This window comes from Melanostigma gelatinosum (genome assembly GCF_949748355.1).
Source record: "Melanostigma gelatinosum genome assembly, chromosome: 2".
Lineage (NCBI taxonomy): Eukaryota > Metazoa > Chordata > Actinopteri > Perciformes > Zoarcidae > Melanostigma > Melanostigma gelatinosum.
The window spans coordinates 19,649,309-19,674,822 of record NC_136635.1 but is presented as its reverse complement, the minus strand read 5'-3'; the positions used below and the strand labels follow the sequence as shown (position 1 = coordinate 19,674,822).

Here is a 25,514-nt window from a genome sequence, read left to right as displayed (position 1 = left end):
TTCAACCGTCATCAGTAGCGAGCCCGCGTGACTAACAAGCACCTTGTTAACTAGTGTGCCTGCAACATGCATAGATAACAGAAGATATAATAAATGATAAATATAAAAATGGCCAGAGCAGAAGAGGCAGTTTGCATTCGATCTTTATTTTCAAAAGGCATTAAAATAGATTTGAACAGACAAAGCATTTCAAACACTGAAACAGAGATGAAGAACATTTGTTTGAGTGGGTGAAGTTCATCTTTTCTTTCAACATATTCAGTGGGAAAAGTTGGAGGAAAACAGTGAAAGGAAATAATCACTTTTAATATTCTCTCCCAAACGCATCCTTTTTATCATCACAAACTGGCACTCGTCACTGTTGCCATTTCAATTCTTACCTTTTTATTTAAACATTAAAGCACTTGTGGTTTAGAAAGACTTGCATCTTTTATTTAATTGTAATTGAATAACGTGCACTCTCACGGAAACAGAAATACAATGGCGTCAACCAACTAATTATTTACGCTCTGGTTCATTTAGAGTTTGCATATCCTGCAAAAGCCACCGGCAACCAAGAGCCAGACATGTCCCGCGCACTCGGCATTTCTCACTGCCGTTGCATTTCAGATGAACGTGAAAACTGGGTGAGCTACCATATGGCATGGAGTGACCCACTTTTTATTTATTTTTTACCCTCAAGCCACCACAAAACTAGTACTCCTCTTCAAGATCGTCGTCCAGGTCAGAGAACTCAATAGACGGTCTGTTGTCTTGTAGCTCCTCGTCACTTTCATGAGGAACTGCAACCCAGACACATCAAGTCAGATCATACAGCCGGATGATGAATACAATAAGTGAGTGATGTACAGTGTGCTGCAGCTTTAAACACGAGTTACACACGAAAGCATTGCTTGCAGCAAAGCAGGACTGCCTTTCGACAAACACATAAGAATGGAAGAGCAAGTTGAGAAACATACTTTCCAGATTGTCCATGTGGTCGTGAAGAATTCTCACCAGGTTGAACAACTGGGTGAGAGGAGGAAGCAGTTTCCCTTTTCAAGATTTGCATTCGTGCACAGTAAGTCATTTAAACAGTTTGTGTAAATCACTATTACCGTAAATTCAGTGTCGGTAGTTTAAAGTGTAAGAAAGAAACACGAGTATACACACACACTCACAAACCTGTGTCTGCTGCTTGTGTGCCAGCATTATTGTTTAAAAGTTTACGTTAACCTTACATCTCTTGAGCTGAATATCTCACATTGTGTTAACACAAAATTACTTTGTAACTGGCGGAGCGGGTGGGCTACTGCGAGCGCGTGTGTTTAAGTAGAAAATGAAACCTTAGCAACCGGCACATTAATGAGAACCTCAGAGCCCCCTCACTGAAAAGTCGAGCCCCCCCCCCCCCCCATAATACCAGGAAAATAAACTTCTCTGGCTCCGCCACTGCCCGTATACTCAAATAAAGTCTGACAGACCGACTCTGAAGTGTCTCTTTCAGACAATTATATGTTTAACTGCAGCGCTGAATTAGCAATAAGGGTAGATCTAGTCCGAGAGTGTGTGTGTGTGCTCTCACCCCAGCAGCATCGACTGCTCCCAGCACATCGGAGAACCTCTGCTCACAGAAATGCAGCAGCACCACCAGATAAAGACCGCTGCTGATGAACTCGTCGTATTCTGACTGTGAAGCAAGAGAAACAACTTTCAGTTAGACTGCACGGTTTTCATCCAGAATGCAGAGTACAGTGCATACATGGTTGGCAAAGTAAAAAGGAGAAGACCAACAGGAGCCTCCATAACGGTTTCAAAGCCGCTTGGCATAGAGACTAAAAGTTGCATTTTACTCACATGATTCTCTCACTCAAACCATTCAGTGAGCCGTCGAGCCCGGCATGGAAGCACCTACATCTATGCATTTCCATTCATTCAGTCAGATTGTATGGAGTGCTGTCATTTATTTTAAATAAGAAGTAAAACAGTGACTTACTTGCACGTGGGTCCTGTATAACTCCTGAATGTCAAAGTTGTCTATGTTCAAACGCAGTTTCTCCTTGCACAGTTCACATGTGGTGATGGCCTCAAGGTTTGTGCCTAAAAGAGAAAAAAAACAAACAGGACAAAAACACGGACTTGGTTGGCAGGACGTGGTTTGGGTGTAGGCTGCAGCCAGGTGACGGTCGGCATTTACCTGAGCCAATCTTGGAGCGGAGCCACCTCTTGATGCAGTCCTGGTGGACGTAGAGAAGACTGCCTGTGCAGCGGCAAGGCTGAATCAGAGGGTTGGAGGCAGATTCCTGCCCCATCTGGCAGATTCGGCACAGGTCGCCTTCTTCATCGTCAGAGTCCTCCAGCAGCAGTCTGTAGCAGGAAAACCGAGAACATTTACTTCTACGTTTGATACAGGGCTTCCACAGTGCTGCATATGTGGGAGTCCAGTCCATTACCTCTCCTTGATCATGCGCAGCTTCTCCTGATCCGGGCTGGAAGCGGGTTTCTCCAGCTGGCTCTCAGCAGCACCCGACGGACCCACGGACCCTAAAATGTTGTCGTATACTCCGACTCTGCGGCATGGCGGAAATGCGGCCAAGGCATCTTCAAGTTCAAGTTCTTCAAGCAACGGCTCATCCTCGAGACGGCAGGGAAGACCTGCGCCGAAGACCTCTAAACCAACCGCTCCTTCATCTTCCTCCTCCTCCTCATCGTCATCATCATCTTCCTGCGTAGCTTTATGCTCGAGGTCATCCCACCTTCTCAGTAAGTGCTGCGGACGGCTGTGGCCTTCTTCTAAGCCTGCGGCAGGGTGCGCATTCCCGCCCTGAGTGTGTCTTCTGAGGCGAGAGAGGAGGGGAGGGCAGCGGCCACGGAGGGAGGAGGACAGCCAGGAGTAGCTGCCTCCTCCTCCTCCGCTGCTGCAGTTATTACTACTGCCGACGCCAGGCTCTCTCGACGAGGCCGTTCTCGCCTGAGCCGGGCCGCTACGATAGCCATCGTTGTTCTCCTGAATAGGGGCGAGGTCCGCTCTACGGTGCCTGAGGCTACCCAGGGTTGCCTCCGACCCTCCGGTGTCTGACTCCACACTGGGCTCCCTGGCCCACTCGTCGCTGTCCACGGACTCTCCGCCCGTTGACGGGCTGTCGTCATCGAGGGAGCGGACGCTGGAGGACCCGCTGGAAGAGTCTTGGCTGGAGCGCCGCGAAAAGAGGCGGGACAAGAGGCGTCGAGTGGAACTGCGGCCCTCTGTCTCCGCGCCGTCGGGGGGCGGCCTCGGAGGGAGCGCGGCCTCTGGTCGGGGCGGTGGAGCGGCGTACCTGGGGGTGTGCGAGGAGTAAGGGGAGGAGATCTTTGAGGAGGAGTCGGGGATCCTCGTCTGTTCCTGAGATGAGTGGACGGCGGACGAGCCGCTCAAGAAGCGGGACGGGGTTCTGCTGCTGAAGTCACGCGCCAGAGGAGAAGAGCGGTAGGGGGTGGAAGATGAGAGGTGGCGATTTAGGGAGCTTTCTCTAGCGGCAGAGGAGGAGTAGGAGGACGAGGAAGAAAAGGAGGGATAGTAGGTGGTCTCTTTAGGCCGAGCTCCCTGCGCATATGTGGAGGTCACCCTGTCTGTGTGATCTGGAATGAGGGAAGAGACGGGCAGTTTGCGTGAGATTGGCTTATGCGTAACAATGCATTATGGGTAGGTTGTTTTACATCACAAAATATGCCTACACAACGAGGAAGCCGATCCAGGAGTCCTGACCCTTCTTTCTCCCAAACCTGAGAGACTGGGCTCGATCTTCGTCTCTAGCTCTCTCCTGGACAGCAGCGGATTGGAGGAGTAGGAAGAGGACGACCGCGAGAGCAGACCGCAGGAGCTCCGCGAGGAATCGCAAATGTCGTTCCGTTTTTCCCCCGTCCCTGTGAAGAAGAAGAGTAGACATGCTGTTAAGAGGTTTGCTTGTATTTAATAATAAACTATAAGGATTTTACACACAAACTAAGTAATGGATTTACAAGTAGCTGGTGGTAATCCCAGATTACAACTGACAACAAGATTTAAGCAACAACTAAACCCAAAACAAACGAGCTGCTAGCTCTTTCCACATCAAATTGACTTGTTGTTGCAAGCCAATTTAGACTATCCAACAGACCACAAGACACCCAGTGATTTCTGTGTATTTACTGTAAAGAATCATAAACATCGTCACACCATCCGTGTTAGCTTCTACCGCTCATGAGCTGAAAGACTGTTAAAAAAAAAACCCAGCCATCTGACTTTGGAGACGCCTCGACTCTCCACTGCAGAGGAGTCAAGTAAAATGAGGAAATACAACGAGGAGCCGGGCGGTGGGGGTGTGGTATGGAGTACCTCTGACACTGCTAAGCCCGGTGCTGGAATAGGCGGATCCTGTAACGGAGCTGCTGGCCGTTCTTGAGTACAGTCCTCTGTTGCTGTACGACAACTTGGCCCTTTTAGAGTCGCCGTCGTCAGTGACGTTCAACACACCCGAGCGCAGCCCCAACCTCCCCTCAGTGTCAGTCTGGGGAAAATAAAAGGCAGACATTTAATGACACTTTTATATTTCAATGACATCATTCCGCTAAGTTTAAACGGTGCATTTGACCAAGGCGCTATAAACAGATGAGTGTTCGGCTTCAGTACCAGTTTGGTCCTGCTGCTGAGAGAAGATTCAGCCCACGGGCGATCATAAGAGCGGCTGGAGGACGTCAGAGAGGAGGGCAACTTCCAGCTGGTGGAGCGACTGTCGGAGCTGCTGTAGTCTCTGGACGAGCTCAGGAGACGAGAACTCTTCAGAAAGGGAAGAGAGGGTAGAACAAGTAGCATCAGTTGGTACTCGTGCCTGGGCAGATATATAACACAAACATGCATTAACGTTTCCTGTATGTTATCTCAAGAGGAGCTATAGGGCAACATTCTGATGAATTGTTCGGCATTTTATTTGCATCTCGCAAACGATACACAGCGAAGGGCGGGAGAGAAGACTGCAAGCTGATTTTAACAGGGAAGTAAAGGTTTTAAAGTATTCAGAAGATCTGCTTTGGACAGACATGCATTCACCAAGTTGGTGTGTTTTGGCGAGAAACACTGAACGCAAACACAATTGTTTGTTTACCAGAAACTTCCACAGGATACCTTCATCCTGTGCTCATTCCAGTATACCCGAAATAATTAAAATCACGAGTCTTTCAAGATCGCTTGGACTCTTCTGGAAAGCACAGGAACTAGACGGGGCCCAGGCCAACGGTAACACTATCTTTTCCGACGGGCCTTTGACGAGCAGCAGGACTGAAATACGCACAACATGTGCCAAGGAATCTAGGCTGCCCTATAAAAAGACCTCCAAAGTGTCTGCTGTTGCACCACTGATATGTGGAGCTAGCTACTGCACCATGCGCCCGAGGGAACCTGTGAGAAGCGAGCTTACTTTAACACCCTCTCTCTGGAAAACACCAGAAGGGCAGTAAAGCCTCAAGTATAGAATAAAAACACACACGGTTGGGTGATGTGGACTTAAGTGTAGTTGTTGTTATTGTTGCTCTTGACTGTTTTATCCAACACTATTCCAGCTGACAGTCACCCTAAGACCTTTGCATACCAGGCTGAATTAAATGAAGCTGGTGTTAATCTACGATGACACCTGAACACCGAAAAAATAAAAGTATTAATCAGCATGTAATTTGAATTGAATGTGAAACTAGACGCACCTTATTCAGGATCCCAAGACTAATGCAGCAAACCAAGGGAGCGGTGGAGTGCATTTGAATTATTTACACTGTATGCAAATGTATAGACGGGGGTGCGCACCGTGTATAAAACAACGATGCTATCCATGGATCCTAGCCTTCAGCCATTTCTGTACAATAAGCTCGAAGTCGGCCTACCTGGTTGTCCAGGTCCGCCTTGTAAGCCGACGACACCCTCGGGAAGCGGTCATTGTTCAGCACAGTCTCCCTACTGTACAGCCGGCTGGATCCCAGTGACGACGAGGGGACTGTGGGACTGGATGTGTAGGGGGACCTTGAGCTGGGCAGACAAAAGGGAAGTCTGCGAGACCTGGAGTCCATCACGGATCGTCTGAAGATGAGAAATCCAAATAAATTATTGCACAACGGTTGAGACAAGCAAAAAAAAAAAAAAAAAAAAAAAAAAAAAAAAAAAAAAAAAACTTGCTCACAAGCGCATCTTTTATTCCCCACCCAATGAAGTTTACACCTTGCAGCAACGACTTTATAAAAGAGCCTGCGACTTCTCGATCCGTCTAGTAACAGTTCGGTGGGGCGGTGTGCGTGTGTGAGCATGTCTGATTTGTTGATTTGTTGTGCACGTGACCGTGTGTCTAAACAAAACAAACAAAAAACCTTGCCACCATGCTGCTTCCTGGACTTGATATCACCGCGCCTATCTTTGGAGACTATGAACTCTGTCACATGAACATGACACTTCAGGACTCTGAGCAGTGTGTCTCAGCAAGCACGGTGCTCTGTAACAGTTATGAGACACCGAGATCATTTATTATTACGCTGCGTTACTAAATCCAGCACATAGTGCACAGTCAAGGAAATTCTGGTGCACCTGACGTATTTGCTAAAAGTCAGAGGCACCGGTGGACCTGAAAGGAAGAGTTGAGCGGTGCTCACATAGGGTGGTACAGTGTGAGTTACTCCCTGGTAGTGATATGGATCCATGGACATTAGTTACAGCACCTGTGGCCAAAGATCGCTCAGCGAGCCAGCAGCCTGTCACACTGACATGACCGGCGGTATACGGCCAGATAACAGACATTTAAACCTTTTTACCAAGCAAAAGAGAATACAAGACATTTAGGGAAACATAAATGCGTTACCAATGAAACAATAGACAAAAACACGAGTAGTCCGGGAAGTAAGTCTTAAAGAAGACAACAAAGTCAAAGAAATGTATTAAAATGTGTCAGTGTGGTTAAAAAAATGTTTACCACTCGTTGAAAGAAATAGTCCCTTTTTGCTGCAGTTCATTTTCTATGTAACAAGCAGCAGGTGTCGTGTCTCCTGGGATACAAACACCCTGCAATGAAGACTAGAAACCATAACGTTAATTAAATTAAAAGTCTCAGCAGAGACAGTTTAATAGGCATTGACTTTAAGTAAAACCTTGGTAACGTCTTGTGTTTTTGATGTGAACAAGCATTACCAGGTCAACGTTAGCATGTTAGCTGCTCTCGTGATCGATAGTTTACGAACTGTCTCAACCAAACTGCAGGTTTCAACGTTGGCGCTAACGTTATAGCTAGCTAGTTGGTTAGCAAGTAAACAGTCGGCGTTAGCAGAACACCACCAAGAGACGAATAACATGTAGCTAACGCTAAATCGGAAGAATTGTTATCAATCCTTACCCTAGCGTTGTTTCTGTTAACGTGTCTATTGTTTTGCTAACGATTATTGACATTTCATATGCGACGGTTAGCTACAAACTAACGTTAACGCTAGTCTACCTCATCTAATAAAGAAAACAACACCCCTATAGTCGCTGTTTAGGTGTGCTAACACGGTAGCTCCGGCTAGTTGTCGGCAGAGCGGTTTGCTCCAGCAGCTGACATCTCAGGTAACGCCAGCTTTACGGTAGCTGGTTAGCTTGTCATTTGTGCGGTAACAAGTCCTGACATTTTACGTTAACTAATCAGTGGCGCTAAATTAAACGCTGACTGGTGTTGGTTTGAGATAACCAGTTTGCGTATCAAGCGACATTTTACACTGCTTACATTCCCAACACAATGCACTGCCATCGGCGTAAACATCCTCACCTTTGATTTCAATCTTCCTTTGCTTTTAGCACACCAGGAGCGATAGCGTCCGTGTTGACTGCTGTGGACACAGACGGTCACGTGATTTGCATTGACCCGGAGGGAGTGGTTAAATAGGACAGCCTCGTCGCAGCCGCGGTGACGCAATCGGTCTCCAAACGGCCACAGCTTGCGCATAGAATGACGTCACACAGCATTGTTGTCATGAGGATCAAAGATGTGGAGTCTGCGCGAAATGATGACCATGAACAGCAGCCACAGGTGGTTAAACATGACCAGCATTTTAAGATAAAAATGAAGAACCTTAGAAAGCTTCTAAGGAGGTCTAAGCATGACAAAGATGTGGAGTCGGCGCGAAATGATGACCATGAACAGCAGCCACAGGTGGTTGAACATGACAAAGATGTGGAGTCGGCGCGAAATGATGACCATGAACAGCTGCCACAGGTGGTTGAACATGACAATGATGTGGAGTCGGCGCGAAATGATGACCATGAACAGCAGCCACAGGTGGTTGAACATGACAAAGATGTCGAGTCGGCGCGAAATGATGACCATGAACAGCAGCCACAGGTGGTTGAACATGACAAAGATGTGGAGTCTGCGCGAAATGATGACCATGAACAGCAGCCACAGGTGGTTGAACATGACTATGATGTGGAGTCGGCGCGAAATGATGACCATGAACAGCAGCCACAGGTGGTTGAACATGACTATGATGTGGAGTCGGCGCGAAATGAAGACCTCGACCAGCAGCGAAAGGTGGTTGAACATGACAATGATGTCTAGTCGGCGCGAAATGATGACCTCGACCAGCAGCTAAAGTTGGCTAGACATTACAACGATGTCATGTTGGTCCAAATTAAATACCTTGAACAGCACCCAATGTCACGCCGTCTTGAAGAGAGCCTCTTGCCGGATCCAGCCTCTTGCCGGATCCAGCCTCTTGGTGGTTTCGCTGTGCCAAAGGTCTACTGGATGCGGTGCGAAATGATGACCATGAACAGCAGCCACAGGTGGTTGAACATGACAATGATGTCGAGTCGGCGCGAAATGATGACCTCGACCAGCAGCTAAAGTTGGCTGGACATTACAATGATGTGATGGTGGTCCAAATGAAAGACCTCGAACAGCAGCTAAAGTTGGCTGAACATGACAATGATGTCATCTTGGTCCAAATTGAATACCTTGAACAGCAGCTAATGTCACGTTGTCCTGTAGAGAGCCTCTTGCCGGATCCAGCCTCTTGGTGGTTTCGCTGTGCCAAAGGTCTACTGAAAGCAGGAGAGATTCTTGGCCACGTCGCTGTCATTGTACTGGCAATGGTGATAATTATACTCTGTGAGTGTGACCGCTGCCAGGAAACCAACGGATGGTGATTAGCACAAAGATAACACGTTGCGAGCGTGATGCCCACCAATGTGTTAGCGGGACGTGAAGAGCGAAGCAGGATGTGAAATCCTTCTTTTCGAGTGACTAAGCGTTCAGTAGAGAACCGCAAGGCTAATAATGTTTGGTATTTTCAGACAATCCTACAGTTATAGATTATGTTATCCTTCCATTGAAAATAATGTTTATTTTCGTTGTTTAGTGCTGTATGGAATTGGTGTCCGTCTGCGCTACATGAGCAAGCACAAAGATAACATGTTGTGAGTGTGATGCCCACCAATGTGTTGTCACATGTGTGTTATGTATTTTGTTTTCATCCACAACCAATATGTTTTAAAGTGAGCATACTTGTTTATTTTATCGCCCGTCTCCGCCCATCACTCTCCTCATCTGCTGCTGAAACTCTGATCCATGCCTTCATCACCTCCAGAATTGACTACTGCAACAGCATTCTTTACGGCACATCATCCAAAATCCTAAATAAACTCCAGTACATCCAGAACTCTGCTGCTCGCCTGCTCACCCACACCCGCTCCCGTGACCACATCACCCCTGTTCTCCAGAACCTCCACTGGCTCCCCGTCCCACAACGGATCCAATACAAAATCCTTCTCCTCACTCACAAAGCCCTCCACAATCAGGCCCCCTCCTACCTCACCGACCTGCTTCACCACCACACTCCATCCCGCCGGCTCCGCTCCTCTGATGCCAACCTCCTGTCCCTTCCGCTCAGGACCAAGCACCGGACATGGGGCGACAGAGCCTTCTCCATAGCTGCACCCTCCCTCTGGAACTCTCTCCCCAAAAACATCAGAGATTGCACTGACCTTTCCACATTCAAATCACAAATCAAAACTCACCTGTTCAAAACTGCTTTTAATGTGTGAGTATTATCGTGTACTTTGTTTTTAGTGTATTGTTTTTATATATGATGATTTTAATGTAAAGTGTCTTTGAGTGTCATGAAAAGCGCTATATAAATAAAATGTATTGTTATTATTATTATTATTTCACCAACGTCAGTTATGGAGTTCCACAAGGTTCTGTGCTTGGACCAATCTTGTTCACCTTATATATGCTTCCTTTAGGCAATATTATCAGAAAACACTCTATAAACTTTCATTGTTATGCAGATGATACTCAATTATATATATCGATCAAACCAGATGAAACCAACCAGCTCGCTAAACTGCAAGCGTGTCTTAAGGACATAAAAACCTGGATGACCTGCAACTTCCTGATGTTAAACTCAGACACAACTGAAGTTATTCTACTAGGCCCAGAACACCTCCGAAATCAGTTATCTAATGATATAGTTTCTCTAGATGGCATTGCGCTGGCATCCAGCAGCACAGTCAAGAATCTTGGAGTTACCTTTGATCAGGATTTGTCTTTCAACTCTCAGATAAAACCTATTTCTAGGACTGCCTTTTTTCACCTACGTAATATTTCAAAAATCAGGCACATCCTGTCTCAAAGCGATGCAGAGAAATGAGTTCATGCATTTGTTACCTCTAGACTAGATTACTGCAATTCCTTATTTTCAGGCTGCTCTAATAAGTCTCTTAAATCTCTCCAGCTGATCCAGAATGCTGCAGCTCGTGTACTAACAAGAACTAAGAGGAGAGATCATATTACTCCTGTATTAGCTTCTCTGCACTGGCTCCCTGTAAAATCTAGAATAGAATTTAAAATCCTTTCACTTACCTGCAAAGCCCGAATTGGTCAGGCTCCATCATATCTTAAAGAGCTTATAGAACCATACTGCCCTACTAGAGAGCTGCGATCCATTAATTCAGGGTTACTTGTGGTTCCTAGAGTCTTAAAAAGTAGGATGGGAGCCAGAGCCTTCAGTTATCAAGCTCCTCTTCTGTGGAACCAGCTTCCCGTTTCAGTCCGGGGGGCAGACACACTCACCACATTTAAGAGTAGGCTTAAGACTTTCCTCTTTGACAGTGCTTATAGTTAGGGCTGGCTCTGGCTTGCCTTGGACCAGCCCATGGACAAACTGGTATAGGCAAAAACTACAGGGGGACTTCCTACACTGAGCACCTCTCTCCTCTTCTTCACCTCCGTCTGTATGCATTGATGTCCCATTAATGCTCATGACTAACTTTACTTCTTCCCCGGAGTATTTGTGCTTTCTCGCCTCACAGGATGACCGCAGTTTTATCTGGACACTGGTTCTTCAACCAGCCATGGCCCTGCTGACACCTACTACGATCTTCATTGTTAACATTATTAATCCTATTACCGATACCATTAATGCACAGTACTCATTTTGTCTCTTCCCCGGAGTCCTTGTGCTTCCTCTCCTCAGAGGTTTCCATGGAGCATGGTTTCATCTGGACCCTGGTCCTTCGTCCTACCATGGCCCTGCTGACTCCAACTGCTAATATCACTTATTATTACTCACATTACTATTTCATATTACCGATACCATTAATGCACATTATTGACCTGCTTCTTCACCAGAGTCTCTGTGCTTTCTCGCCTCACAGGTTCCTGTGTATCCGGGTTTACCTGGACCAGGTGTTGCCTCCTGTCGTGGTTGTGTCATACATTGAATGTGCTGTAATTACATTGACTGTGTTGTAATTCACTGTCCTGTTCTACACATGACATCATTGCACGTCTGTCCATCCTGGGAGAGGGATCCCTCCTCTATTGCTCTCCCACAGGTTTCTTCCTCTTTCCTCCCCGTTAAAGGTTTTTTTTGGGGAGTTTTTCCTGTTCTGATGTGAGGGTCCCGGGACAAGAGAATGTCAAATGTGTACATATTGTAAAGCCCTCTGAGGCAAATTTGTAATTTGTGATTTTGGGCTGTACAAAAATTAATTGAATTGAATTGAATGTATTTATTTTATTACCACATATTATTTGTTTATCAAATTTCCATTTTTTTCTCAGTTTTTTTGAGAGTCCCTCTTTTTTTCTGTAGTGAAATCTAATTATTAATTATTTTTGAGTTAATAAGCCTGACTTGAGCCTTTACATTTGTTCTTGTATTAGCTTGATGTGTTCCATGCATTGTTAGCCTGTTGGGCTTCTTGTTGTGTATGCAGGTTTACATACACGTGATAAATAAATGTCTTTGTGATCATCACATTGTCTCATCTCATTTATTTGACAAGGGTTTCGCTTGTCAAACTGTAAGTGGATTTAATATAGTTATTGAATACAAATCAAACCAAGAGTGAGATCAATTAGTTAAACCAATACAGTGTGAATATTTGAATAGGCCCCGGGCCACTTTGTACTTGAAAGGTTAGGCCCCGAGGTCAAAAAGGTTAAGAACCCCTGCTCGAGAGGGCATCGGGCCTCTCTCCTTACAGAGAGACATCGGGGCTGAATCTGATTGGATAAAAGCTCTCCTTAAAACAAGCTGTGCTGGAAGCAGCGCTGCAGGCTGGAAGCAGAGCAACAGAGGAAGACAGGAACTGTGCAATGAGAAAATAAGCTAATGTTGGGAAAAAAATACAGTGTATTTGTGAAAAATTATTAAATTATAAAATAGTTATAACTTTATGATTCAGAGAAGGCTTAGCTGGCCCTGACGGCCCACCACTGGGTGTTACTGACAACACTAACATGGCTGTGTTGTGTTCAAGTGTTCCAGAGAGCCGTCAGTCATTCTGTGTTAAAGGTCCATCAAGTCCATGCCGTTATGGTCAGAGCTACTGACGTGGTCTAAAGACTGCTCGTGGCTCAATATCACGATCCACGCAATTCATCCACGTGTTTTTTAAAAAAAAGGGAAATTTAGAACTAGTATATGAATGCACCCCGAGAAGAAAACAAATTTACGCCACTGATTAAACCAAACATTATACTTCTTACTGAGTTTGACGCTTCCAAACAACCCCAGGCCCAGTCAAACAGCGCCCCAATGAGGCTTAGATAAGAAAGTAAATCACATTCTCGTTTTACAATGTATTCCACCAACTCCAATAATATACGGTGTGAAGCCAATACAGGCCCACAAACCTGCTCTGTCAAATACAACATGTGAGCTCTGGAATAACCCGATTACACCTAACTTGAAAAAGAAGAAGAAAAAAAAATCCAATTTCATATTGTGCTTCAATTTGTATTTGTTTCTTCTGTTTTTAAAGCAAGGCTTCAGTAGACTACTCAAACACAGGCAGACCAGATGCTTTATGAACATTCGTGTGTACAATCCTTAAAAAAGTCTCACCACCTTATGGCTTAAAAGAGTCGAAGCCCCTGTGCACTCAGAAGCAAATACATGTTGGCTATTACTGATTTTAAACTATTAGAAATAAAACAGATACAAATTATTTTTTAAAAAACTGTCCGCATATGACGTTTGTGTGATCTATAAAATTTTATTTTGTTTTTATTTGTACTTGTTTAATGCTATTTTACTCCACTGACAACATTTGAAAGATAAATGTACTTTTTTACACTAGATTCATTTGGCATCTAGTGACAGTTACTTTGCTGATTAAGATTTACCTACAAAATAAAATGTTGCTATAAAACAAATGATAGTCTTATGAAATAGAAGGCATGCTAAACTACCCAACGGTAAAACTCAATTAAATGCTGCTTAAATATTCAACGTTTAATTAAGGAAAGTCACAATTTCTTGAACATCCTGGTACAGCAATGACATATTTCCATCATTGTTTGACATCTGATTACTATGATTACGGCAGACTTGCTTGATAAACCTCACACTTGTCAACATCCTGATGTGACAAGTAGCAAAGACATGGATGTGGAGAAATTAACCCAGCATATGAGGATGGATATGATACAATGAGAATAGAGAAAGTGCAGTGAATTATACAGTTAATGTGATAAAGGAATATATTATCCCGCTAGATTGTGTTTGTATCGTTTCTTTTATCTGCCATGATCTATTCACGTATATGTAAAAAATGTTGCGTGAATCCATTAAAACATCTAAATTGTAGCAGTTTGAAACTGCAGTTATTGGCTTGATAGTTTAATGTAATTTATGTTTTTTTTTCTTCTTTTGCATATACCGGTAATATCTCCGACACACCGCTCATGATTTTTTGACTAAACTGGGGCATGTGATGCATCTGACGTGCATCGTGGCATTCTGACATTTTGAAAATGACTGCCCCAAGGGGGACGCTGTGAATACAAGTCAAAATTAATAAGTGAAAACTTTGCTTGCAGCTACTTACATGCTTTCCAGCACTGCTGAGCAAATGCCAAATACATAACACAATAATACATTTTTTCTTTTTTTCTGAGAGAGGCATGAATACAGAAAACATCTCCTGAAGATAAAGGATTTTGAGCAGAGCGATAACATCAGACCACGCTTTGTTACAGTAGAAAGCTTTTACTTCTGAACACTATTTACAATCGAGTCTGTGAAGAGTAACTTTGTGTCAGGGGGAAAAAAGGGTTTTAAATGCTTTGAGCAGCTTCATCATTGGGGTGGAAGCGGACATCTCAGAGATGTATCAAATGCAGGGTAAATAAAAACCAAATTGTCTGCATTCTTATACACTACTAGGAGGATAAGTGTAAACATACGCTTTAATATGTTTAATATGTTGCGAGAACAGCAAATCATATCAATAACCTCAAATACATTTGAACTATCGTGGTTATTGCAAACAAGTCAATAATTTAAGTATGTGCATCGGCCAATCTTTATTACAAGTTCTGTATTTTAATCACTGATTTGTTGGCTGCATGTGATCATGTTTTTGTAATATGTGTTTGATTGTTTTCAGGCATTTTTGCCTTGATTGAACGGTTGATAGTCAGTGATAGATGTCTGTTGGATAGATAAAGGGAGCGAGAGATCCGACATTCAAAACAAATGATATGACCATATTACAGACCAGATGATGTTTTTTTGTAGTTTAAGTTGTGTGACATATGGAGGACATCTATTGGTTCTAAAATAATTTAAAGTGGCCTCTCTTATTTAAAGCCACGTGCAGACTGCATAGGAAATAATTTGTGCTGTTTGTTTATGTTGTTGCTGTTGATGAAGATCCCACTTTACTTGGAAATGATCAGAACCTGGGTCATTTTTAATGTCAAGTCAGGTAGAATATTTAGACCAGCTAATTCTAAGAGCAGAGGTTCCTCTTCCGGTTTTCCCGAAACACATGTAGTTTATCTGAGGAACATTTATTAAATTCATCCAGATTTTTATTTTTTCAAATAGCAGTCACTATCACACACAAAATTACACACTGACTTTCCCTTTGAATCTACTGAGAATTAAGAGATTACAATACCTGCAGGCTTTCATACACTTTGTGTCTACCAAATAGGACATATGGTGTCGACCGAATAAAACAGTTTTATATAACATGTTTTATTAGAAAAACATGACTGTCGTTCCTGTGAAATAGTATGGAAACTTATGTGTTTTCAAACACATATGAACATATTCATAGATAAAAATGCATTTAGATTCAGATACAGTTCAAATTTGTTTTTGTTATGGAAATTTGTAGATAAGAATTGAGGATTGGTATTGGTGTTGGTAGGAAACCTGGATCACCAGGAATCAAACCTACAGAAAGATATGGGGAACTAGGAAAATCCACAGAGAAAGGCCCTGTCCAGACCGGGGATTGAACACAGTCTGGGCAGGACCTTTCTCTGGCTTTGCTGTGAGGTGACATGGAGGAGGCATAGGGGCACAGAGGCATTGGGCATTTGGCCTTGGCGAAGGTCTGCGCTCTCTGAATGGCTTTTTAGTTGAGGGTTGGTGGGATAGCCTGGAAAATGAGTGTGTTCATTGTCCTCCAGCTCACTTGAAGAACCGGATGAATCTTTTCCACAAAGAGTCTTTTAGGCTTCTTGTGGTCCTCCAGGGAGTGTTGGATGTCGATCATGGACTGGAGGCGATGGGACTTCTCTTCCTGACACTTCTTCCTTGTTGGTGTCTTCCATCTCAGACCCATCTCAGGCCTGAGTGGTGCTGTGGTGGCTTCCAAAGGGATTTCCTCTTGACAGGGCCCCTTCTCAGTTCCGGGTACTCACCACTCTGTTGGGTACTTAATTTATGGATAACCTTCTTTAACAGGTAATTTTTCTTCTTGAGCTTGTTGGTGTCCTCCATCTCAGACCCATCACAGGCCTGAGTGGTGTGTTGTGAAGGTTGTGGAAGGTCCTTTTTCTGTGCCTGGTCCTTTCTCGCGAGAAGGGTTATGGTCGTGGTCTCTGAAGCGCCTACCTCTGCAGACATAATAGCCCCGTTCGGCTCTAGAGCTACCTTAACCTGGTGGGGGGACGTCTCAGACCCATCACAGGCCTGAGTGGTGTGTTGTGGTGGCTTCCAAAGGGATTTGCTCTTGACAGGGCCCCTTCTCAGTTCCAGGTACTCACCACTCTGCTGGGAAGCACATGAAGGTGTACTTGCCTGTGGCAGAGAGCTGTGGTAGGATGGAAGTGTTCCCCACAGTGATTTAGTTGGCAGTGGAGCCACCATAACCCAAACACTCGGTGCTTTTAAAATAGAGCGGTAGGGTGGTGTACAAACCGTTTTCTTCTGTGTAAAGCCCTTTCTAAAATACATTACCTTTACCACACCAAACGAAACCTTGCGTGAGTCTTTCTGGACAGGACAACTTGGCAATTTAGTGGCTAGTGGTGCTGTGTAGCACCTGAACGTGTGTTTGGAGAAGTACACTCTCAGATGTCAGAGCTTGCGGTGGGTCCCTTCCCTGTGCCAGGCACTTTTTGATGGGGTGGGATTTGTTTTGAGTCTTGGGAGGATTTACCTCTGCAAACTCTGAAGTCAACTTCTGCCTGCAAAGAGTGGAAATCCTGTTATCCCCGGCTCTGAAGGAGACTGTTAAGTCCATTGCAGGCGGAATACAGTTTTTCTTCACTCTGTTTTTTCCTTTTTGGCTTTGAGTGTCTTTGGTGTTCTCCATCAGGAAACTCATGAACTTTCTCTGTCTAAGTGTAGTCTACAAATACAGTATACTGTAGACTTGTAATTCTACAGTATACTGTTATAAAGGCCATATCTGATCAAAGGGTATGTCTGATTAAAGTCTATATAATTGAATATGTTCTATGATGACACACACACACACACACACACACACACACACACACACACACACACACACACACACACACACACACACACACACACACACACACACACACACACAGATTGCATGATATATACACGGTGCAATCCAGGGCTGACGTCATTATAAAAGACAGAGAAAACTATCAACCACTAAGGGGCGCCGCAGCTCACACTTTCCCCGGAAGAGGCAATTGAGCTGCACTATTATTTGCATGCCAGAACTTGGTGTTTGTTTAGTCGGGGAGGCAATTAAAGCCAATTTCAACAGGTTTAATTAGATTGATTTGAATAATTGTTTTTGAAAGGCCTTGCAGATCCCGTCATCACAGTAAATGCAGGATTAGCAGCGTTCATTCGATGTGCATACTTTAACTCGCATCTAATTTAGTGCACCTCGATTGATCAAAGATAATCCCGAACATATACTTTTTATTCGTTTTGTTCGTATGTGTTAGTTATTTCATAAGAGTGTGTTCTGAGTCAAGTTAATTTACCATCTGAATCTGTAACACACTTCATGTTAAATGTGTGTGTGTGTGTGTGTGTGTGTGTGTGTGTGTGTGTGTGTGTGTGTGTGTGTGTGTGTGTGTGTGTGTGTGTGTGTGTGTGTGTGTGTGTTGGGGGATTAGAAAGGTCAGTTTGGAGCGAAGAGGCAGCACTGTTGCGCAGCAGATGCATAACAATGTGAAGGTCAACGAGACACTCATCATGCTTGGTTAAAACGTAACGCTTCGAAGGCCCAGCGATCCATTATTAGTCGCGTGTTAACGGTGATCAAACCCAGTGTAAACGTACCCAAGGCTAGCGGAACAAGGGGTGAAGGAGAAAGTGAGAGTGAAAAGGATAAATATAGGAGGGAGGTGCTGCAGATTAATTACTGACAAAAAAAAGGACGCACGACCTCGACAAATGAGGAAGTGCACGGTCTAGTGAGTTGGGGAGGAGGATGCTCAAACCAATTGCGGGTGTGCAGGCCAATTCCACTGTCCCCCCTCCTTCTTCTTCTTCTTCTTCTTCTTCTTCTTCTTCTTCTTCTTCTTCTTCTTCTTCCTTCCGACACATGAAGAGAGACCACAAGCTCTCCTCCCCCAGTGCTGCTGATAGGATGATAATGGAGCATTCCTTGGAGCTGTTTCTCATTCATGCTAGCTGTGACAAGGGAAGAACATGCATCTCCCCCTCACCCTCTCTCACTCTTTCAGCCATAAGATCTTGGGCATGTAACCTGAGATTTGCCCTCCTCTTACCTGACTCCTCTTGTTTATGTGCTTGCTGTGGATGTGAGACGCATACCTGCCTCTCTGAGCGCTTTGTTCCAACTGTAAAAACAATCAAAGTTTCCTGGTGTGCAGAGCTACAATTAAAAAAATAATAATGGTGGTGACTTTTACCTCAAGTGTGGACTGTTTTAACAAATCAAATGGCTTTAAATTTTTAAAAAAGGGCAAAACATAGAGATGTTGATGTTCACACTGTGGTTGTGCAACTGACTTCAACTATAGCCCTTAAGACACAGAATAACTGCAAGAATGCCTGGATTTGTGCAGGGCTGTGTAATCACAAAGGAATGTCCAGAGACATTTCTTGCTTTCCCTCCACGAGTCCCCTCTTTTCCCACGGCTTGTCCAGGTCTTGAGAATCTGCTTCCTCTCCCTCTCTCTGCCTCCCTTCCTCCCGCTCTCTCCCGCCCGCCCGCTCTCTGTTTGTGAAGACACATGAATGCCACAAAAGGCTGGTTTATAGGCGAGTTACAATACGAGCTCAGTGTCCCAGTGAGCACAAAGAGCAAGAGTCTGTGCCCTTCTGAGAGAGACCTCTAGGAAGGAGCGTCCAGGCTTATAAGGCCTTGAGATATTTCCAGCGTAAAAATAAAACAGGTGGTTCGTGGAAACAAACACGCAACACAGCAGAGTGGAGTGAGCTTACTAAGCACAGATTGTAAATCGTTGTCCCGGGGGGATTTTTCCTATGTCGTGTTGCTTTCAGAAACCTCCTCGCTGAGGGATCAACTTTTTTTTTTTTAAAGGTTTTACAGAAAAACAAACCTTGTGGCCAAAGAGTTGTGTGGAGTTCAGTTGTGTGCTTACAGTGCAATATTACTGTTGCTGATGGTCCCTTAGCAACTTAAGCAGACAGTGTGTTTGTATTTATTTATTTTTAATAATGAGGAATTCTTTGCTCTCTTGAATATGTCGTTAGGCTATATTCAAAGTGTGTATGGGCCTGCTTCAAAACACAGGACTGCAGATGAACAGATCAGCAACAATGGTGAAAAAAGCAAGGCCACATGTGTTAACACTTTGGGTCACATGTTTGAGGGGCACCGTCGAAATGCTTGTGAGCTATTTGTGGACATTCTTCTCTCACCATAGGGGCAATCAGCGAATATAAGTCCTATCAGTGTTGCCTTTAAATATGCTGCAGACAATTTGGAAAAAAGTCACACACTTGTTGCAATTAGTGACTTTGTGTTAGCCGAGCAATGTTTCACCCCTATCGCAACCACTAAATGGTGTTTTTTCCAAGGATTCAATGAAACATTTGTTGGTCTTAATGTTCCCCAGACACAAAGTGACATCTGCCTCCCTCCCCTGCATCGCCTGCTGCTCTTTGTTCTGATGAGCACTGAGGGGAGAGCACATTGAAGGCAGAGATGATGTCACCATTGTGATCATTACTGTGCTGCGCGGTGCCCTATTTTTGACCAGGCGTCACTGAGGGCAGGCCAGAATGTCTGCCTGCGCGCTCCCAGGAGGAACAGTGGCTTGCCAGTATTAATTAACACAGGGCCTGTTCTCATCGGTCCTAAAACCGTCTTAAGACCAGCCCCTCAGGTCTATGTTGAGATGCTCTCCAGCGAAATGATCGTTGGAGCGATTCGACAAAGAATGTGTTCTTAACCTCACGGTCCTGATTGTTTTGTGCCATTGATTAAGCGCTGCAATAAAAGACATATTCAACATTTCAAGTACATATTTCATTCCTGGTCAAACATGGACTCATATCTACTCCATCCCTGCATGTATATCCTTCTTAACTCCAAAGCTTAATGCTTTATTTAGTATTATTATTATTATTACGAGTCCTGCTGAGCCGTATTAACTCTCCAGTGCGATGTGAACTGTGAACTGTGTCTGTTGAATCATTTATTTTGCCAATCAAATAAATGAATGGAGACATTTAATTATTAATACAAACACACACAGTCACACTAATAGGAACACCCATATTTACAATCATGTTTCAAATGAATAGTAATTTGCTCCGGGGGAGTAAGTGTGGAGCTGGTTTAAATTCTAATAGTTATCCTAAAGGCTCATAATAAAGACTTGAATCACTGTATTAGTATTAAGTTAATTAGATCACTATTTCACAACAAAATTGCATTTCATTTCCAGGAGATGATGCTCTGTTTGACACCATCGCACCTACAGGGTTAATCTATTATTCATAACGAAACTTTCAAAACATGCAGGTGTGACAGGCTGACGGACAGACGTTATCACCTTTTGACTTCAGTGCTCCGCATCTTTGTCACTCAAGGCACGTGGACAACACGTTGTGTATTTGTATTGTGGTTTTGATTTGCTCGGCTTATTTGTTGCAGTTTCCAGTGCGCCTGCTTTTGCAAAGGATTCCCTCCCATGAGGATCTGAGAGGTTGCCAGTTTACAGGTCAGTAAAGACGCACTCTCTGATTTTGTTATTGTGGCCAATAACACCTATAAATCCACGGAATTCCTCTCGGCTCACTGCTGATGTTCTCGGTTTTAAAATATCAACAGTAAACTGAAGGAAAGTTGGGGATTTGAGTGCTGTTGGGCGCCATAAGGAGGTTTATCTACACAAAGTTTTCTATATATTTTTTGGGATGGAGCTCTTCAAAACACTCAGCAATCAAATGTCAGCTCACGATGCAGATGAACCAAGCTGTTATTACTCTAAGCAAGGGATTAAAGGACTCTGTAAAGGACTTACATTGAGCAAAACTGAAGCCCTTATTCCTGACTGAATAAAACGTTATAATTATTTTTGCTGTTTCCTACATATATCTTCAAATTTTTACCTTGAAATATCGTGGGCATTATTCAAGATGTAACCAATGTCGTAAAAGGATGGGGGGGGAGGTTGTTCACATGGCTTCATGAATCTCACACTGTGCACATCAATCAATCAATTTTGTTGGTAAAATCACACCTTTTTTTTCAACACTAAATGAAACCCGTTCAGCCACAGGAGCTCCAGCTTCTCCAAACACAACCTTTGTGTTTGCAATTTTGTCTTATTTTATGCATTCGCTGATTGAAAAGGGTTTGAACGCTGGCCAGCATTATGTATGTGGACATTATATCTGCAGGGGGGTCTTTTGTCATACATTTTATAATAGGCTTTATAACAGGTTCAAACACATAAATATGAAAGCTTGTTCAATAGATGGATTTTTGATGGTCTCGACGCGCTCTATCTGAAAACAGCTCATATGGTATGCATGGACATTTTTTCCTGCATTTAAATGAGACTTTAAGGTCTATAATTAGACCATAAGTAGCATTCAGAAACAATGTATTCGCATTCATTTTACATTGAATTTGTTTGAGCAGTGTGCTTTTATTTCTACCTAGAAAAGGTAACTCCTTCACATGTGGTCATGTGTGGGCGCTGAAACCACTCGTTTCTCAGCCAGCTTTTCACAATTGTTTAGGCATGGAACATACACGTCGAATCAATGTAGTAGTTATTTCAGTTTTGCTGATAGCTGCGGTACGGATGTATGTGACAGCAATACTAATAGTACATTACCTTGACAGGTGTTGAGAATATAGTCGAGACATTCAAAGGGAATGAAACACATTCATTTCCTCCTCTCCTTGTACCAAACTCAACCTCTCAGATGCACAATTTAATTTAATCATCCTCTTTTTATGTTGTCAAAACAGTAATCCTTACACACAAACACTTACCGTGCTCTTATTTCCTTTGGCTTTTTTTTGATTTCACCAATTTAGGTTTCAATAGAACAAAAATGTGAGAAGTGTCTTCATGTACACATTGATTTCTACAATGGACAAATAACTGATTAATTTCACAATCTTCATTTCACAATCAAAAAAGTCTTTGAAAGCCTGTTGGCAGTTTCAACATGACTCGCACAATTCTGAATTTACAGGTCTTTCAGGTTAAAGCGCCAGACTCAATACACCTCCAAAACTGTCATCTAAATCAGTGACTACGTCTTTTTTTTAATTTTTAAATATCTTCCCTTTTTGTAGTTGCCTGGCGTTGCTGCCTAATTAGGGCTAATGTCACATCATTAAAGGGGCCAAATTCACACTCACGTGAGTTTGGTGCGTCCCTGTGAAGTCAGCGCACACTAAGATTCTGGTCCTGTAACACAAGGCATGGCTAATTTGAGATTAGTTACGAGTTCCACTTTCAACACACTATTTCACTGTATTCCGTGTGCTTTGATCCAAATTTTCCGGGGAACTCGCTGCCAAATCAAACTTGTCAAAGTAAGTGCTTAAAAAGAACAAGGGAGCTCTCCGGCTGTTGATTCTGAACACTGTTTAAATCTCTGATGACTGATTAGGCCAACAATGATGTCTGTCAATTTGAGCCGAGAGACTCCGGATTAGCATTTCAGTGGAATCCCATAAAAGGTAGCTTACCTTTGCGTTACAAAGCACTAGTGGGTGAATTAATAGAAGTACGTGTGGTCTCATGGAATTACAATCATGTCTCTTATTTTCCTGGTAATGACCATGCATTATTCAGGTAATGTGTGTGTATTTAGGCCATGCAAATGTTGTGGGAAGAAACCGAAAAATAGAACAAACTGGTGTTACAACTGCACTACAGCATGTAACTCATGTCACGCTTTCTATGTGGGTCAGAGAAGAAAGAGAGGAAAACAGCAACACCCCAGTGACGGTAAAAGACCAACGATAACGGTCACTTACCTGTCAAAGCATACTCTCCACTGTCAAGTCCAGTGGACACAAATCAGAGCTAGTTATATGTAAACTATGATAAAGAAATGCACTGAAGCTTGAAATTCAACTGTGAAAGTCATTTCCTTTTGAGAAATCCCCTCAGCTTCATCCTGTCGACCACACATCTGTCTGAAAAAAAAGCAGAATCAGAGAAGAGTCACAGAATGTTAGTTGTATCAGTTCTTATGTGTGTTTGTGTGCACCTGTTCCCCTTGTCCTTTCTTGTTTTTATGTCAGCATTAACCCTATGAATGAGGGAAATGTCATGCCACTTTGTTTTAAGTTGAATAAGTCCCAAGTACAGTAGTTAACTGTATTTAACAGCAGGGCTCGTCCTGGCTGATATTCGCGTGGACTTGAAGGAAAATACTTGATTACCTTCACTAAACCCCTGCACTTAGGCACAGATTTAGCAAATGGAAAATCTGCTGACATTTTGTGTGTCGTGTGTACACACTGACGTGGGCAAAGATGTGTTTTTATTTGATCCAAGGACGTTTGGCTTTACTCGGGTTAGGGTGACATTTATTTGTGATCTAATTCTTCATGGAGGGATGCATCACTGTAGGGCCGGGACTTGTTTCTCCACTTTCCTGGCACAAATGACTCCTCATTCCCAGAAAAGGAACATGCTAATGCTCTCTCTCCCTCTCTCCGCATCTCTCTGTCTCTCTCTCTGTCTCTCTCGGTCACACACTGACAACATGTGCACACAGACTGCATCTCCTCATTGAATGACAGTGTGAATGTACCTCATCAAGGAATGAGTCACTCTACTACTCTGCTGTTATGATGATTTCTCCCTTCTGTGTATTACATCATGCAACAGAGGGTTCTGCTCAGTTACCTTCACCACAATAAACACTCTCTGAGTGCACTCATTTCGACCGTGCAGGGGTTTGTTAGTCAGAAGACATTATTAGTCGATCCTCCAAATCACTTTTTGTCGAGTTTGTTCAATTTGCGTTTAGTGCTTGACAGCCTGCAATGCCCTTTTACGAGTGAGTCATTCATAATGCCGACATTAGGACGGCTAAAAATCATTTGTGTTTGCAAAAACACTTGTAACATCCCTGAGCCCTGCTTCCTGTAGTGTCTGTGGGGTTAAAGGTCACTGATAAATGCATATTTCACTGTCACATGGATTTACAAATGCCATTAGGCGTAGTTCGTCCTTCCGAATATCTGTTATTGGGTCCACACAGTCGAAGCCATTACATTTATTGCAAACCTTTTTCAGTAAGGGGGATAGGAGGGTACCAATCGATAACGGCGTTCATCTGGCATAATTGCTGAATTTCACATTCAGCGGGAGAACATGAGCACTATCACCAATATTCTACATATAGCTGGCACAAATTGGTCCCTTGTGCTTTAATCACACAGGCAGCTCAAATCATTGACTTTGCAAATCATTACATCTCACAAGGCATTGTGTTCAAGACGTATTGAAAGGATGCGGCAAAGAGAAGACACTACATGGATGGGAAGAATAATCACAGTCCGGTCGCTGGGTTCTTACATTAATCCAAAACAAAAGATTAAATTAAACTCAACCATCATAGCGGTGTAAGATGTTGGCGGCAGAGGGGAACAATGGCGCTTTACTCCACTCTATACAGCAGAGCATTGTCTTAATTAAATTGATTAGGTGTTTATGTAAAAGTTATTATGTAGGACACAACAGTAAGTGAGGCCTAATTCGATGCATAAAGAAAAGACATCCTTAGGCCACTTTTTCTTGCGTGTGAACACTATTTTAAGCCCCATTTATGGTGTTCAAATTAAACATCTCAGAGTTGCTGGAAGCTTCTTGTGTTAATGGAATCCCACACAGTGGATTGTGTGGGGAGGAGAGCAGATGAATCTGTATTCCCCGAATGTGTCTGGGCAAAAATCAATAAATGCAAGCACAGCTACTCGCTTCTGACGGCTGTCCCTGTCTTTGCACGGCGGACTAATAGAAAAATAATAATTAAATCCAAATCACCACATTAATTTGTTTTCCATCAGTCTCAGGAGAGATCTTTTTTTTTGTGTCCTGTTTCTTCAGTGGCTCATTATACTTTCTAATCAAGACAAAAAAAGTCCCTCTTTTAGACAGACATGCTGTCTCCCTTCCCCCTTCCCTTCCCTGTGGTGTGCTTTCTCGCATTGCAGTCATTGTGCTGGCACTTATTATGTTACAAATGACCGAGGTACGGCAGGCATTCTCAGTGTGCATGCAAAGAGGGCCCACCCTTCTACGCTGCTAGTGCCTTCTCCTAATGACGATGCTCAGAGTGCCCCC

At 43.6% G+C, this 25,514-nt stretch overlaps 1 protein-coding gene across 2 annotated transcripts; it reads right to left on the bottom strand.

Annotated features, from left to right (window-relative positions):
• Nucleotides 1-126: 126 nt before the first annotated feature.
• Nucleotides 127-7,857, bottom strand: marchf7 (membrane-associated ring finger (C3HC4) 7). 2 transcript variants are annotated; one of them, XM_079290308.1, is made up of 11 exons: nt 7,767-7,857; nt 5,869-6,061; nt 4,628-4,774; nt 4,334-4,505; nt 3,694-3,882; nt 2,433-3,597; nt 2,177-2,346; nt 1,976-2,079; nt 1,565-1,669; nt 960-1,008; nt 127-782 (listed from the first exon to the last, which is right to left on the bottom strand). In XM_079290308.1, the coding sequence occupies exons 2-11, from the start codon at nt 6,049-6,051 to the stop codon at nt 694-696; spliced, it is 2,373 nt and encodes a 790-aa protein (XP_079146434.1). In that variant the 5' UTR covers nt 6,052-6,061; nt 7,767-7,857; the 3' UTR covers nt 127-693. The 2 variants fall into 2 exon arrangements, with proteins under 2 accessions (XP_079146434.1, XP_079146435.1); XM_079290309.1 differs by lacking the exon at nt 7,767-7,857 and adding an exon at nt 6,162-6,168.
• Between the last annotated feature and the right edge of the window lie 17,657 nt (nt 7,858-25,514).

What these genes read in the sequence shown, in the direction of transcription:
- marchf7 (XM_079290308.1), bottom strand. Translation starts at nt 6,051, where the DNA reads ATGGACTCCAGGTCTCGCAGACTTCCCTTTTGTCTGCCCAGCTCAAGG. An exon ending in TCAGCAGCAGGACCAAACTG is followed by an intron (nt 4,506 to 4,627) that starts GTACTGAAGCCG and finishes TATTTTCCCCAG; the next exon opens with ACTGACACTGAGGGGAGGTT. An exon ending in GAGCAGTCGATGCTGCTGGG is followed by an intron (nt 1,009 to 1,564) that starts GTGAGAGCACAC and finishes CCTCTCACCCAG; the next exon opens with TTGTTCAACCTGGTGAGAAT.